This window comes from Quercus suber, unplaced genomic scaffold (assembly GCF_002906115.3).
Source record: "Quercus suber isolate HL8 unplaced genomic scaffold, Cork oak 2.0 scaffold_125, whole genome shotgun sequence".
In the NCBI taxonomy this organism is placed as follows: domain Eukaryota; kingdom Viridiplantae; phylum Streptophyta; class Magnoliopsida; order Fagales; family Fagaceae; genus Quercus; species Quercus suber.
This window is the reverse complement of record NW_027069589.1, coordinates 779155-795613: the sequence shown is the minus strand read 5'-3', so window position 1 is coordinate 795613 and position 16459 is coordinate 779155. Positions and strand designations below refer to the sequence as shown.

Sequence of the window (16459 nt, the reverse complement as noted above, 5' to 3'; positions counted from 1 at the left end):
CGTTTTTGGCCTATCACTTATTTTATTTATATCTTAAAAAAAGAACTAAAATAAGTTGCGCCTACAATAATTTCCCAAAAAAAAAAAAAAATCTCGGATCAAGACATCAAATGATAGTGCCTATAGACTATAGTAGTAATTTTTATTAGGAGGATTATAATATTAATGGGTATTAACAGCAATTTGATGTGCCTAATTGGAAATACAATATGCATTAACAGAAAGTTACCAAAAGCAGAATAGGCTCAATCAAGATCCAAAACGCCAATTTCGATTTTTAGAAACGTTTTACCTTGCTAAAGGATTGAGTTCAGTATCGAGATCCATATTGATCATATCAAATGAATCTTTGAGTTCAACCCCATAGCCCTCCATCTTTTGAGATAATTCGGTTGTCAAACTTTCCTTTAGTTCTGCGACTACCTGACTCATCGTTGGCCTTCTACTGGAAGTTGGAGATACACAAACCACCGCTACTTCAACAGCTTTCCAAACCGAGTTAACATCGAAATCTCCACCCAACCTTGGATCAACAATATTTTGAATGTCCCCTTTAGCAAGCATGAAACTCACCCACTGGCTTATGTGAGTCCTATCTTGGGATCTTCCTATCACAGGTCGATTTGTGATAATCTTTAATAGAACAACTCCAAAGCTGTATACATCACTTTTTTCATTTAACCAGTTCGACTTGTAGTACCTGCAAGTCAACTCATGTTATATTTTCATATTTTTTGCAACATTATTCTTGGGAGTAGGGAAAGTTTGTAATACTACTCTTGATATTGTTTGTTGTGTAATGTTTTGATATTCATTGAATAAACCTAGTTGAATATTACACACACACACACACACATATATATATATATATATTGAAGACTATTGACTTTTGATTGATCAATCTCTTTATATATGCCGCAATAGCTCTAGAGGTCTTACAATTTACATGTCATTATTCTCATTTATGTTTTTAGTAGATTTTAATTTCTATTTTCTATTTAAACCATCTGTTAATATCTTGCCATTCCATATTTTCTTTCAAAAGTAGAATATAAAATCCTATACAAACTAAATTAAAACAAATACCTATTAATGGTTACCATAATGTGGCTCTACTACTGATTTCATGATGATTGCCTTTTATGATAAAAAAACTTTACCAACACAGCTAACTAGAACTTACAACTAAATAACAAAAATACTCACTCAGGGTCCAAGTATCCAGGGGTGCCAACAACATTTGTTGACACATGTGTTCCGCTATCAGTTTGGAAAATCTTTGATAGACCAAAATCACCTAGTTTGGCATTGAACTTTTCATTCAACAAAATGTTTGTGGTCTTCACATCCCTATGGATTATGGATGGCTTACAACCATGATGCAAATACTCCAAACCTGTTTTACAATGCATTATTAATTATAGAAAAATAATGAAAAGATTAAACATTTTAAAAATATTTATACAAATCATCGTATTGCTAACCTTCAGCTGCATCAATTGCTATTTGAAGTCTTGCTTGCCAATTCAAGATATTTGTATTATGACCTGCATCCGTAAATAATCGCCTTAACCTAGTTGTGTAGTTCAAATAAATTAACCTTGATTGCGTTGTTTAAGAAAATTTTTTGAGGGGAAATTATTTTTATGTTGCTTCAAAATAAAATTTGGCTTAAATTAATAACTTGACCCTTCTACTATTGGCCAAATTCAATTGTTCCCTATATTATTAGTTGAGTCAATTTAGCCTTCCAGTTTTCAAAAATCAAATCAATATGATTGTTGGGTCTCCATGATATCATTATAAGCTAGTTTTAATTGTGACCAAACCTGACAATTGTGCTTCTAAGTCTCTGTTGGCCATGTACTCATAAACGAGCCCCATGTTGGTTCCTTCGTAGCAATACCCAACAAGGGTAGTCAAGTTTTTATGATGAACTCTCACAAGAAGTTTTACCTGCAACTCAAATCATCCTAACTAATTTAGTATAATAATCGATGTATGGAAAGGTGTGTATCGGAGATCAAGAATTCTATGTTATAGTGGCTTGCCTCTGCTTGAAATTGTTGATACCCTTGAACTGATGATGGAGAGAACACCTTTACTGCTACACGAATTCCATCCATGCAGCCATAGTAAACTGTTCCAAATCCACCCTTGCCAAGAATCCTCTCAAAGTTGTTGGTGATTCTTTGGAGATCAGAATATGTCACTTGTCGTTGCATTGACTCCAGTGGCCGATTCTGGACGTTTGGTTCAGTATCAACTAGCGCTACTGCTAAGATCATCAAAAGTATATTAGGCACATATCTTAGGAGAATTGAAGTTTTCTTTGTTTCCAAGAATGTGTATCTTATATTAATTTAATGTCCTACCTCTAGTCTTATCTTGTTTTTTCCTCCTTGTGAGCCCACAAAAGATAGCCGCTATAGTCAATGAGAGGATGAGCAAACCAACAACCGATGCCAGTATTAAAACGACAATATTGTTCTTCAACTTTTTCCTCTCACATGAATCTGATGCACAAAGGTTTGAATTTTCTCCCACACTACCAACAATGAGGTTAATAGCAACAATTGGAAGTGATCAGCAAGGAATATTGTCGTCATATACTTATTCACTCTGTCTTAATTTGTCTGTCATCTATTTCATTTTAAGATGTTTCAAAATATTGTCTCGTTTTTAAGATTAAAAACCATTAATTTACCAATGTTCCTATTATGCTCCTACTTTATTTCTAAAATCATTTTTGATAAATTTATATATTTTTACACTACAAACAAGACAATAAATGATGTATTGTTTAAAAAAAATGACAAACAAATTGAGACGGAAAAAAATATAATTTTAGTGTATGATAACACTAACCTATACTTTAGGTTTTTGTTGAGTAACTATGTACAGACTTTATTTATTTTTGAAAATCAGAGCAAAATAAAATTATGATATTACAGAGTTCATCACTTTTGACAAAAATCATACCTTAACAATAGTGAACCACTCTTCGATCTTTTTATGAGTTCAGCTGGAATAGAACCATTGAACTGATTTCGTTCTAAGTTTCTGCAAGGGTAAAGTGAATATGATTTTCCCCCGTTTTAACATTGAATAGTATCAGGAGGCAGGGTAACACATTGTAATGGGTGCAATACTGCAATTACACCCACCGAAATTTGGAAAAAAAAATGTAAAAGTTTTTGTACTTTTTTATAATTACACATTTACACCCACTGAAAAAAAAAAAGTTATGTGGTCAATTATGAGAACCCTTCTGAAAAGTTAGGTAGGGTACTGTAAGAATATACCATTCTAGATATAATCCTAATTCCTAAATCAAATATTATTCTACAAAGTGATCTCAAAAGATAAAACCTATTACTCAACTTTTCTCCTTTCCCATCTAACGCTACAATTTGTCAATTTGGCCAAACAAAAATACGAAAGGGGAAAAAAAGAAAAGAAAAGAAAAGAGAAGAAGAAGAAGATGAAGAAAGGAAAATGATAGAGATGAAAAACGAAAGAAAAGAAAAGGAAACTAGCGTAAGGAAACTAGTGTAAGGCAGAATATATATTGACTTTAATTTTTGTTTTTTACTAGATATTTTATACTTTATGTATCCTTACTAATTTTCTAGAATATGAAGTTATTCCTTAAGTTTTGAAGTATTTTAATTAAAATTGAATCCTTATATAGTAGGATATTACCTAATACTTGTTTAAGAATAAAATTATTCAGAGAAAAATTATGTTAAAGTTCACTTCAAAATTCCTACTGCAAATTCTAAATTATATGATAAAAGAGCTAGCTTTTTAATTTAATTGGCACTTCCATATGCATGAAGTGTTTGAAGTTTAAGGGGAGGAGTGGTTCGAGCTATAAGGTTAACACATATTAATGTGTGTTTGTTTCTCAAAAAAAAAAAAAAAAATAATAATAATAGAATTTTGTGTTACTATCCAAATGAAGAATATAAAGTTAGGGGAGCAAATCTACAAAAGGAGAAGGTATCTTATATGCCATGCGCATGAGACATTTGTCTCATTGACAAAGGGTGTATATACCTGGCGCATACAAAAGTTTTGCCTACAAAAGGATACCCGTTAACCTCATTACCACTACTTTCCAAAAAAAATAAAAATTGGAAGTTTTTCACGTCAATTCAATTATGCTTATTTTAATGAGTATGAAATTGGTTGGTTCATAGTATAAAAATAATAAAACAATATAAAATCCATATATTTATTTATTTATCTATTTTAAGAGTTTGTACTCAGTTCAAAACAACTCCTAGGTCTGCCACTTATACCATCAATTAAAGTAACTTACAAGACCCTCAAATACTTTTATTGAGAAAAAGAATATAGTAATGATCCTGTTAAGCTGTTGTCTGATAGATCCCTGAAATAGGAAAATCAGTTACACTTATTATTTGTTATCAACAAGTTCGGTTGAAATTGAACCACAGAGTTGGCTTTGTTTTAAATTTCTGCAAGGATAGTGAATGTGATTTTTCTAATTTTTAACCAAGAAACTTGTAGAATTAGTGTAAAAATCCAAATAACTTACAAGACCTCCAAATATTGCAATTGCGACAAAAAATCAGGAACTGATCCAGTTAAGCTATTGTTTGATAAATCCCTGAAATAAGCAAATAATTTATAATTAATATTGGATGGCCTAAATAATTGTGACCTGATTTGGCAATAATACTTACAAATATTGTAACATTACGAGAGTTGATATATCAGCAGATATTGCTCCAGTCAATTCACTTGAGGACAAATTCCTGATTACAATAAGCTAGTTAGGAGATACTTCAAAACATGTTTGAAAGCCAAAAATCTTATCTGAAGGCCTTAACTTACAAGGATATTACTCTTGGGGCATTATAACCATCATAGCTACAATTTAGACCTTCCCACAAGTATGCTTGTGGGGCACACGGATCTCCTTGCCAGTTTCTCTTTACTCCATAAGTTGACTTGATCTTTGTTATAGCACCAACTAATATTTTCAAATTGATGATCCAAGTAAGTAAAATTCTATAGCAATTTTGCAAACAAGGATAATGAAATGCATAGTGAAATACATACCATCTTCTTGGTCAGTTTCTGATTGCAAGAGATTTTTCACTGAATATACCTCAATTGCATTGATGATGGGTGGAAGTGTTGAATTTTCAGTTTTGATGAGTGAAAAAACATATTTTTCTCCGGTAGGAGTCAATGCACCTTCGCTATACAAAGTGAATGCCGACAAATAATCTGGCATTATAGGTCCATTCATGTGCTTTCCATTTAGCATGACGTTGAATGATCTGGACTTGTTGGCTTTTAGCTTTACAACTTCGGCAAAGTGCATGTAGATATAATATTTAGAAGTTGCATCCTCTGCGTACCAGTGAAAGTTCAAGGAAGCACTATCATTAATTGGTGTGGTAGCAGTACTCATGACGACAGATGGTGGCCGATAAGGATTGGAACTCGGGGATTCAATTGTAAGCGTGGTACTAAGACCTGTCCACTCTTCAATGGGAAGCGAGGTACTAAGACCTGTCCACTCTTCGTAATTATAGGGCCACCAAATGCGATCACAAACATCGTCTTTATACCTAATTAAAACTATATATTCAGCATACGGCCAGGAACTAATTGAATTTATATTCTGTTCGAAACAGGGGCAGCTCTACTTGGAGCCCAGGGGGTTCATTCAAATGAACACCCTGTATTGGACCACAAAAAAATTTATTATAATATTTTTTTATCTTATTTTTCCTGTTTTTACACTTAAAGTAAAAATTTGAAGACTCTGACCTTAAGCCCAATTGAAATCAACTTAAATATGATCATCTTAATTTTTAACAATATCTTGACATTTTTAAACACAAAAAAAAATCTCAATAACAAACTAAGCTGATCTAAAATCTGGAAAAAAAAAATTTAATTAGCCCAATAACAAAACTAGAATTTTCTAATCTTAAACCTTAGAAAAGCTCATTTAGATCTTAACAAATTTTAAATAAATAAATCAAATGAGAAATTAGTGGATGAATGATTGCTTAATTATGTGCATTAAAATAGATGTTGCTAGTAGGATTGATAATGAAGATATCATGCAACAATTTTAAAATATGAAACATCGTAGAAGACAATTGTAAAACTTTATGTATTAATATTTTTTTTTGTTTTGTTTTGTTTTGTTTTGTTTTGTTTTTTTTTTGTGATGTCAATATATTTAATTTACCTTTTGTTTAAAATTTTGTATAATTTATGTTTCTTATTCAACCTCTAGAAAATAATCATGGAGCCGCCACTAATTCAAAAGAGATATAAAGTTTGTGAGTAGCTTGAGATCTACAGAAGTAATTGTTGAATTTTAAATGGAAGATAAAAATATGAGAAGAGAAAAATAAAGGACGGAAAAAAAAAAAGAAAAAAAAAATCAATGGGAAGCCTTTGATGTAATTCAGAACTCGAAACATTGACTTCTAAAATGACTTGTACTATTCTCTTTTTGGAATTCAACACTAAATTTGATTTCTTGAAGAGATCTTAAAGGGTTTTATATAAGGTTCGAAGTAATTTATATATTATCATAATCGGTAAATCTGAAGTTGTTGCAAACTAGTTATCAAAGGTGCTGGATTTAAACCTTTAAAGGTGGTCTTGGAGACACAGACTAGAGGTCTATGTAATTCACAGCTTCAATGAGATTTTGAAATGCATGGACTGGAGGTTCACTTTTGGAATAGGTCTATATCAAAGAAGTCTGTGAGATTCAAAACTAAGTTTGTTAACTTCAATTAAATTTATTACGAATAGAATATTCTGACTATAAATCTCCATTTGATTGTGAGTACAAAAAGAAGATAAAGCCATTTAAGTATTTCAAATATTTGGTCTCTTGGGATGGAAATTTTCAAAACATGAATTTTAACTCAAGCACTATTTTGACTACAAACTTGGTTGTAAATTACTACAACTCTACTAAATTTCTTTAAATTGGATCTGAATTTTGACAAATTCGCTATTAGATTAATTTTTTTTTATAGCCTTTATGCTTACAAAATTTTCAGAAGATCAAAAATCAATAGTTTTTTTTTTTTTTAATCAAATGTTTAAATTTCAAATTTTTATAGTCTAAAATTATGCATAAAAAATAAACTTATGAATTGAATAGTAAATAATTTTCAATTGACACAAAATTCCACATGTATGTTTAAGACCTAAAGAACATGCAATGCAATAGTTAAATTTTCAAAATATGAAACAATTTTAATTTTTTTAGTAAGAGTTATACCAAATTTTCAAAATATGAAATAATTTTTAGAATACATTTTTTTTTCTTTTTTTTTTTTAGGTATAATTTCAGAGTTTTTATATTATAAGGTATAAATTTCTTTCTCAAAAAAAATAAAATAAATAAGGTATCACTTATGATCTATTTAAGAAAATTTTTTTGATGATATTTTCTTGTTCTTCTTCTTTTTGGCCCACTTTTTTGCTTAACACAAATAGGATTTCTCAACATTTTGCGTGTTCTCTTAAGATTTCTTTAAGGTTTTTCTAAATTAGTAAAATTTCATAGTTTTTTTCTTCGTTTTTTCCTTATTGATTCAAGTTGTGTCTTCTATTTTATGAGAGAAATCGAGTTTTTCACGAAGTGAAATTTTGAGGTGATTTAGTTTAGATAAATTGAAATTTTGTTTGTGGAAATCAAAATTACTAACCTCATATTCAATTACAAAAAACTTTATGAGTTGAGCTTTAACTCGAACCCACTACTTCACTGCCATTATTGCAAACTATCTTTTATACTTTTATTAAGATAAGGTCCAAATGAATGACTAACCTGTATTGTAAATTGCTTTCGGAACCAACATCCACGCGCCAAAAGCGTTCTAGTGATCCATCTGTTGTCACATACGTCGAATTGGGCAGTGGCCTTAACTCTATTGCAGATATAAACGGTGTCCCACGTTGCGTGTTTACAAGACACAGTTGTATATAATTTAGAGGTGGTACATGTATCAGCTCCTTAACGAAACCATCGGATACATTCGTTATTTTGATGGTATTCCACATATTTGCCCCTAGATGAACATCAAATTCTGGTAACTTACTTTCTCCGTCATAATTCCCATAGAAGAAAGTTGCTCGGATCAAATACTTGGTGCCTTGCGTAATCCTTATGCTGTAACAGTTTCGGATTCCTTCAGGAAAGCTTCTGAGACTCCATACTTGTTGTTGAAGATCACCTTTAAATTCAGTTGATATCTGCCCATTTATGCCAGAGTCTATGAATCCCGCGTCAGAAATGTAATCTACGCCTGTTCTCCTCTCTGTATAGCTCGAATTTTCTGGCAACCCACAATCTATGCTTATGAAGTCTATGACAGAGAAATAACAATATCTTAGCCATAGCCATAACCTAAACCAATAAAATTGCAAGGTTTAGATTATCATACCTGATTGATCCTGAGCATGAACCAGAAGAATAAGAGCCAATCCACCAAACAATTCAGAGATGAAACGTTTGAACCTCCCCATCACCATCTAAATTCCTTGTTAGCTATTCCAATAAAGCCATGCTTTCTGCCATCTTATACTATGCATATGTCCAGTCTTCCAGTCATTGAGAAAAAAAATAACACGCATAGGTAAAAGTCCAAAATACTGAAGTCTGAATTCTTGACCATAGATGGGAAAATAAGAATCCTTACACCAATGGGAGAAGAAGTAAATATCTCTCTTTGAGAACTAGTGAAAGTGACAAATGTGAATTGTAAATTGTCAAGGCAAAAAAATTCGTGTAGAGTGTGATGCTCATTAATTATGTATGTGAATATTTTGTAGTAGTGCTATTTGTTTTTGTTCATTTTATTTTACACTACATGTTGCATACTTGTTAATTGTTATAATTATTCGTTCACGTTAATTAAAAAATTTGTTCCTTTCAATACCCTTCCCCATTTGTTATCAAAATTTTCTTTTCTACAAGAAAGTTTATCCTTTTAAATATGTTAAAGATAATAAATTATATTAGTTTATTATGTAATAGAACAAAAAGTCCAATTACATTTTCAGTTCATGTAGGGCTAATCCTAGTCTTTATAGCCTCTGCTTATACTATGTTATAAGTTTATTGTATATAGTACTTCATCATACACTAAAGGTGTAACCTCTAAGGCTTTATAACTTAGACAGTTAGAAATATGCAATCATTTTGAGCCACATAATTCTTGGTCTTCATTTTCCCTTTTTCTTTTATTCTCAACAAAATAAATCTCATTTTAGTGAAGATAGTGGTTGAGGGGGTGACCAGGGGCAATGGCCCCTAGGTTTTCAAAAATTCCTCTATCATCTCTTTTTTTTTTTTTTTTTACCCCCTTTAAAAAGTAAAAATCTATATATAAAATTTAATTAATAACCACCTCTAGATTTTATAAAATTTGTACTACATTTTCATTGAATCTTCCATTCCCCCCCTATATTTTTATTTAGATGTATGACACGTAGTACTTAAAAAATTAAATAAAGACCATAGTTTGCACTTTCAGTTAAAAAGAGAGGGAATATTTTGAATACACCTTGATTAAATGAGTTACTTATGTCATATGAGTAATTAGAGGGAAAAATAAATAAGTCTATATAATTGATTAATGTATTGTTTTGTTCCTCTTATTACTCTTATATCATACGTAGCTCGTTCAACTAACGTATACTACTGTATATTCAAGAGTTAGGTCTTTTGAGATATATATATATATATATATTTTCAGTTTCTTTAAGATATTTTCTCATTTTCCTCTATGTGTGTTAAAAAAATACTTAATATTCTCAAAAAAAAAAAAAAAAAAAAAAAAACTAACGTATACTAAGTATATATTTTCCAAGAAATAGAAAAATAAATCGATCTCCTTCATAGAATAAATTCATCTTCTTTTTCTTTTTTTTTTTCAAAAACAAATTTTCAACCAAACAAAGCAATAAAAATAAGCTTCCTTTAAGGTACAATTTGGCTGGTTGTCTTAATTTCTCTTTCTTCCATACCAATAAACATCCTCCGTAGATCCTTTTACATTGTATATATGATATTTAACATTTAATGTTTATTTACAATTTTTCTTGTTATTATATACTTTAAAATTTTTGAAAAATATGTTAGAATTATAGTTATAACTAAATTTCATAATTTTCTAAGAGTTTAAAATTTAGACAATCGGTAATTTATCATAGTAATCCTTGTCCCTGCTCTACCTCTTATTTAAAAATGTTAAAAGTTTCATCCATTATATAGTGATAAAATATTTTGAAAAAATAAAAACTAAATTAACCCATTTTAAAATATAAAGACTAAATGTGCAATTTAACATAATATATCTAATAATTGCATCACACAAACCATTTTTTATGTTAAAGTTTTTTGACGACCAAAATATTAGGAATTTAAAAACGAAGTTCTAGTGTAAATAATCCTTTTCTTTTTTTTTTTTTGGGAGCAAACTAGTGTAAATAATCCTATAAATTTTCATTGATACTAATATTAATAAATCACAAATCTTAAGTCCCTCATATTAAGATTTTTTTTTTGGGAGAAACCCCTTATATGAAGATTCGAATTACTGTTTTTATGGTAAATTTAGTATTGATATAGTCACCAATAGTTATGGAGATAGAAATTTTTTTAAGGGTTCAAGCTAAGTATTTTCTTTCCTTAATTTATTACGTGATTAGTATTTTGAAAACTCGAATTTGTGTGGATACACAAGAGCTTGTTTAGACGCTCAATTAAAAATTACGGCTAAATTGCTTTTACACTAACTTATCTAAGTGCGGAATAAAAGTAAATGAAGCGCAATAAACCGATAACTACACTAGTGCATAAACATGAACAACAAATAATAAAAGTAAAGCACAAGAGTAAGAGAAAAGAGATGCAACTACAAGATAACACCAAGACGTGTTATCGAAGAGAAAGCAGAAGCACTCGGCGAAAAAACCTCTCCACCACCCTCCAAGTGGTAATTGATCCACTAGAGAATAAAGTTAGAGTACATAAATAACAAAAGACCCTCCAAGCCTAGTCTACCTAATGTACTTAAACCTTACAAACTCCTGCTACCAACAGACTTCACGGAGTCATGTCTTCTCTAGCTTTCCGGATCCCACAATACGCCCAATTGCATCCGCCAAGCCTCACCTGCTTCTTTTGAAAAATCCCCAAAGCTTTCTAAGTTCTAAAACACTCTTCACACTCTGAAAAGGTGTGCGTTGTATTTGGGTACAAATCTCCTCTCAAAGTATGACAATGGGAGAAGGAAGGAGAAGGGGCTAGAATGATTTCTCACTAAGGATGAATAGATTTCTCTCTAATAGATGGGTGTGTGTGTTGTTGAAAACCTATCTAGGGTTTTCTCTCTGAATAGCCTCCTTGCAATTTTGATGGGTAATGAGGGTATATATAGTATGAATGAAGGATAAGAAAGTCACACTTAAAAGTTCTTCAGGCAGAGAGTTTCGCGAGTATTTCGCGAGAAGCCCTTACCTGCAAGACACTCGCAAAATCCTCCAAGCTGGCGTGACTCTTCAGCTTCCAGCATATGCTTCTCACGTGGCTATTTCGCGGATAAGCTTCTAGCGAGACACTCGTGAAATCCACTAATTCTTCATTTTATGCTCAATTCTTCACCAACTTAATGCTAAACCCAATACAATAAAATCTCACAAAATATAAGGAACAAAATTAAAGCAATTACAACACTTTTTGTCATAGAATAAAGCCAACATAAAACATAGTTATAAATTACAACCTTACATATTTAAATTATGTTAATCACACTTAATATTCGTTAAACATTTTACACCAGGCTTTTTATATTAAATAAATTAAAGATAACACATTAGAGTATAATAACCGTTCTTCTTTAAAAAAGGGAAAAAAAAAAGAAAAAAGAAAAAGAAAAAAGAGAGTATGATAAATGTTTTATACACATCAATTAAAGAATAAACACTTTTAGTTTTCTTAACATATAAAATGTATTTCAGAAGGAATATTTTAATATTAATACTCAATTAAAATAATTTTTTTTACACAAAATAGAATATGTCCTAAACTTTTAATCATAAAAATCATGGTATCTTTTCATGTAATTGAAAAATAAAAAGAAATTATTTTTTGGAAGAGAAAATTTTTTTTACTAAAGAGATTTACTTGTATATACTTTAGAAACATAATCTTTAAATGCTCTTAGAGTTAACAAACTTTATATGACAAGAAAATTATATATTAAAAGAAATTAATATTTAAAATAAGTGTTAATACAATTTCTTTATAAAAAATAATAATAATTGGAGGAGGCAGTCAAGTAAAATTTTTTCACAACTTAAAAATGTAAGGTTGAATTTATTCAATCATGTGTTGGCTTTATTCTGTGCCAAATTTGTTTATATTTTGGCAATTAGATACCCTGTATTTAGGTTGAAACTATGTAAGGGTTGTATATGAGAGAATGTAAAGAAAACTCAAGTTGTGCGCATTCAAAGGAGTCTCATGACTCGATCTTGCGACTGGCAACTCGCCAAAATGCCACACATGTGAAGCATGCAGGAAGCTGAAGGGTCACAACAACTGGAGCATTATAGGACAAATAGTACAGTCTGCCAAGACAGTTATCTCACGACTCATCTCACTCGCGAGATTGAATCGCTAAAATACTCTGTTATGCAGAAAAATGACCTTTCACATTCCTCACGTATACTACTATTGAAGGAAATTTAGACCCCCTAAACACACAGATTGCGTAGCCTAGATTAATTAGCCAAGTTGTTACTTAGTCAAATTATGCAATTCTAGGTTAAAGCAATCAAATAATCATATCAAGATATAAAGCAGCGGAATAATAAATAACACAAGATATGATCACCCAGGAAACCACACGGTAAAAACCTGGGGAGGATTTGACCCACCGATCCTCAAGGCTAACCTGAATTCACTATGAAAGAATTGAAGTTCGTACAAAAGGACTACAAGCTCCCCGCTCGACTTCCTAATGCTACCCACCAGTAGAACTTAAAAAAGGGAAAAAAAAAAAGAAAAAAAGAAAAAGAAAAAAGGGAGTATGATAAATGTTTTAGGAAAAAAAAAAAAAAACTTTATACACATCAATTAAAGAATAAACACTTTTAGTTTTCTTAACATATAAAATGTATTTCAGAAGGAATATTTTAATATTAATACTCAATTAAAATAATTTTTTTTTTACACAAAATAGAATATGTCCTAAACTTTTAATCATAAAAATCATGGTATCTTTTCATGTAATTGAAAAATAAAAAGAAATTATTTTTGGAAGAGAAAATTTTTTTTACTAAAGAGATTTACTTGTATATACTTTAGAAACATAATCTTTAAATGCTCTTAGAGTTAACAAACTTTATATGACAAGAAAATTATATATTAAAAGAAATTAATATTTAAAATAAGTGTTAATACAATTTCTTTATAAAAAATAATAATAATTGGAGGAGGCAGTCAAGTAAAATTTTTTCACAAGTTAAAAATGTAAGGTTGAATTTATTCAATCATGTGTTGGCTTTATTCTATGCCAAATTTGTTTATATTTTAGCAATTAGATACCCTGTATTTAGGTGGAAACTATATAAGGGTTGTATATGAGAGAGTGTAAAGAAAACTCAAATTGTGCGCATTCAAAGGAGTCTCATGACTCGATCTTGCGACTGGCAACTCGCCAAAAAGCCACACATATGAAGCATGCAGGAAGCTGAAGGGTCACGATAACTGGAGCATTATAGGACAAATAGTACAGTCTGCCCAGACAGTTATCTCGCGACTCATCTCACTAGCGAGATTGAATCGCTAGAATGCTCTGTTACACAGAAAAATGACTTTTCACATTCTTCACGTATACTGCTATAAATACGTTTATACCCATAAAATGTAGAGAGGTTCCAGAGATAATTTTGAGTGAGACATCCTAAAGAAAAACTAAGATCGACTCATCCACAATCTTAGACATTTGATTTTCCAAATTCCTCTACTCTCACCTTCTTCATTGACATATCTTTGAGAGGTACATTTACTAAATTCTTATCTCACCATACCCATATCAGTGAGGAGGTTTTTTGGTACTTGGAAAGCTATTTAAAAATGACCAATTCATTTGGTTGATGCAATGGGCTTATGGCGAGATCTGGGAAGGTAAAAAAAAACACGGTTAGGCTAAAAAAACACGGTTAGGCAAGAAACTTGGATGGCTTAGGTGCATTGAGTAGATTAGGATTGGAGGGTTTATTGCTATTCGTGTATCCCAACTTTATTCTTTAGTAGATTATTTTACCACTTGGAGGGCGGCGAAGAGGTTTTTTGCCGAGTTCTTCGATTCCCTTTTCGATAACACGTGCTGAAGTTATCTTTGCGTTTGCATCTCTCTAATTTTTTTCTCTTACCTTTTAATTGCTACCATGTTGTGGTTAATTATGGGGTAGATTTGTTTATTTGTTTGGGTTACTGCTTGTACCTATTTTTCCGCACATCTATTGTTTGAGTGTAAATGTGTGTAGGGTTTTTGAAATTGAGATTTTAAACATTCATTAGTGTTTTACACACTAATTTAACATTCAAAAACTTTCCTTATTAAAATGGTGGGGGAGTGGAAAATTATGAAAACGTGAGAGGGAGGTTAGTCTATCAGAATAAACCAAGTAAATTATATTGCTTATACGTTTTCCTCCTCTCTCACTTTCAAATCCAACAATACTTCCAGCTTGATAGGAAAGCCAAATTCAATCTAGGCCAAGGGCCAAGGATGTGAAATTTCAAAATCCAACAAACCCACCCACTCCCAATTTCCAAAAAATCACACTGTCAAAATAACATCTTACTATTAGACCATACTAACTTATGTACGAGGGTAGATGCACCCGGTCAAAACACTCCCAACCAACAACTTTGTTATATTACCTATATATAGTCAATGTAGTTGTTTCAGTTGTTGATGTTGTAGACGTGGCAAAACGGGTGGGGCGGGTCAATCGGGTTGTTGGTCAAAACGGGTCACGGGTCATTTTTAAACAGGTCAATCGAGTTTCGGGTCAATTGGATCGCGGGTTGAGTCGGGTCGTGGGATGGGTCGAGTTAACCCATATTTTTCAAACAAGTTTTTTTTTTTTTTTTTGGAAATATATGCAATTTGTCAATTGTTTTTGAGTTTCTTAACTGTGATTAGATTTTCACTAATGATACTGTTACCACTTATCAATTACCACTAAACACTTGATACCCAAATTTGGTGCAACTTTTGTTCTAGCTTTCTAGAAGCTAATCTTGGTATAATTTTTGATCTGTTTAAAGTAGGAAGAGAAAATGAAGATGACAAGTAAAGAATGACAAACTATAATGGAGTACATAACATATTAAGTGAAGAAGAATAAGTAAATATTTTATAAGAATTACAACTTAATCTCAATTTACTCAACGTTGGTAGACGTGGCAAAACGGGCGGGTCGGGTCGGGTTCGAGTTGTGGGTCAAAACTGATCACGGGTCAAAACGAGTCATTTTTAAATGGGTCAATCAGGTTACAAGTCAAACGGGTCTAGTCAGAAATTTCTAACCCGTTTTGCCATGTCTATTGATGTGTCAATGCATTTTTCAACCACCAGTAAATCTTTCATCTATCGACACACTTTTTCATAAATTAGTGTTAGCCATCATCCCCAATCCTTCTTGATGCCCACCATCCACATTTTCTAGCATCTATCTCAAACCTTCCATTTCACGTTGAGCAAATTCTTTGGCACATTCTAAAGCCTCCTTCAGTTTGAGGAGGATTTTAAGATACTATGACCCATGAATTGAACCTCAAAATTCATTGTAAGTCTATGCACCCATGTACTTGTTTCGCAATGAAATGAGTCTTGATCCTACTTGTAGTGTAAGTACTAAAACCCTAGGGTTAGTCTAGGATTAGCTACTACATATATCCTATCCTGCCATTGGGTTCCATTTTAATGCAAAATTCTCATAGTAAAAATGAAGTCATCCCTCCACCCCACTTTTTTTGTCCTCTATTTCATTTTGAGATGTCCTAAAATATTGTCTTATTTCTAAAAATAAAAGCCATTAATTTACTAATATTCCTATTATACCCTTATTAATTTATTAATTCAATTTTTTGATAAATTTTTTTAAGGGTACTTTTGGAAACTTATACATTTTTAAAAGGTAGACAAGACAATAAATGATATTTCCTTAAAATGTTTAACTTTTCAAACATGACAAAAAAAGTGGGATGGAGGGAGTAGTAGTTAAGGGCTTTTCAATATGGATAATAATCTTAGTAGGAATAACATAGAAATTAAATTTTTGGAAAAAATTAATTAGGAAAGTTTTTGTTATGCGATTTTCTGTGAATGTTACCCAATAAGATCAAGTATTA

The 16459-nt window shown here is 31.2% G+C and overlaps 1 protein-coding gene across 3 annotated transcripts; it reads right to left on the bottom strand.

The window, feature by feature from the left end:
- Nucleotides 1–111: 111 nt before the first annotated feature.
- On the bottom strand, nt 112–8733 carry LOC111987557 (LRR receptor-like serine/threonine-protein kinase IOS1). Of its 3 annotated transcripts, none has more exons than XM_065776027.1 (13): nt 8469–8733; nt 7853–8360; nt 5095–5612; nt 4867–5005; nt 4716–4787; nt 4568–4639; nt 2983–3063; nt 2376–2548; nt 2052–2278; nt 1830–1956; nt 1485–1547; nt 1207–1396; nt 112–700 (listed from the first exon to the last, which is right to left on the bottom strand). In XM_065776027.1, the coding sequence occupies exons 1-13, from the start codon at nt 8554–8556 to the stop codon at nt 289–291; spliced, it is 2670 nt and encodes an 889-aa protein (XP_065632099.1). In that variant the 5' UTR covers nt 8557–8733; the 3' UTR covers nt 112–288. The 3 variants fall into 3 exon arrangements, with proteins under 3 accessions (XP_065632099.1, XP_023875037.1, XP_065632098.1); XM_024019269.2 differs by having other exon boundaries at nt 7853–8390; nt 8469–8730; XM_065776026.1 differs by having other exon boundaries at nt 2052–2275; nt 7853–8390; nt 8469–8727.
- Between the last annotated feature and the right edge of the window lie 7726 nt (nt 8734–16459).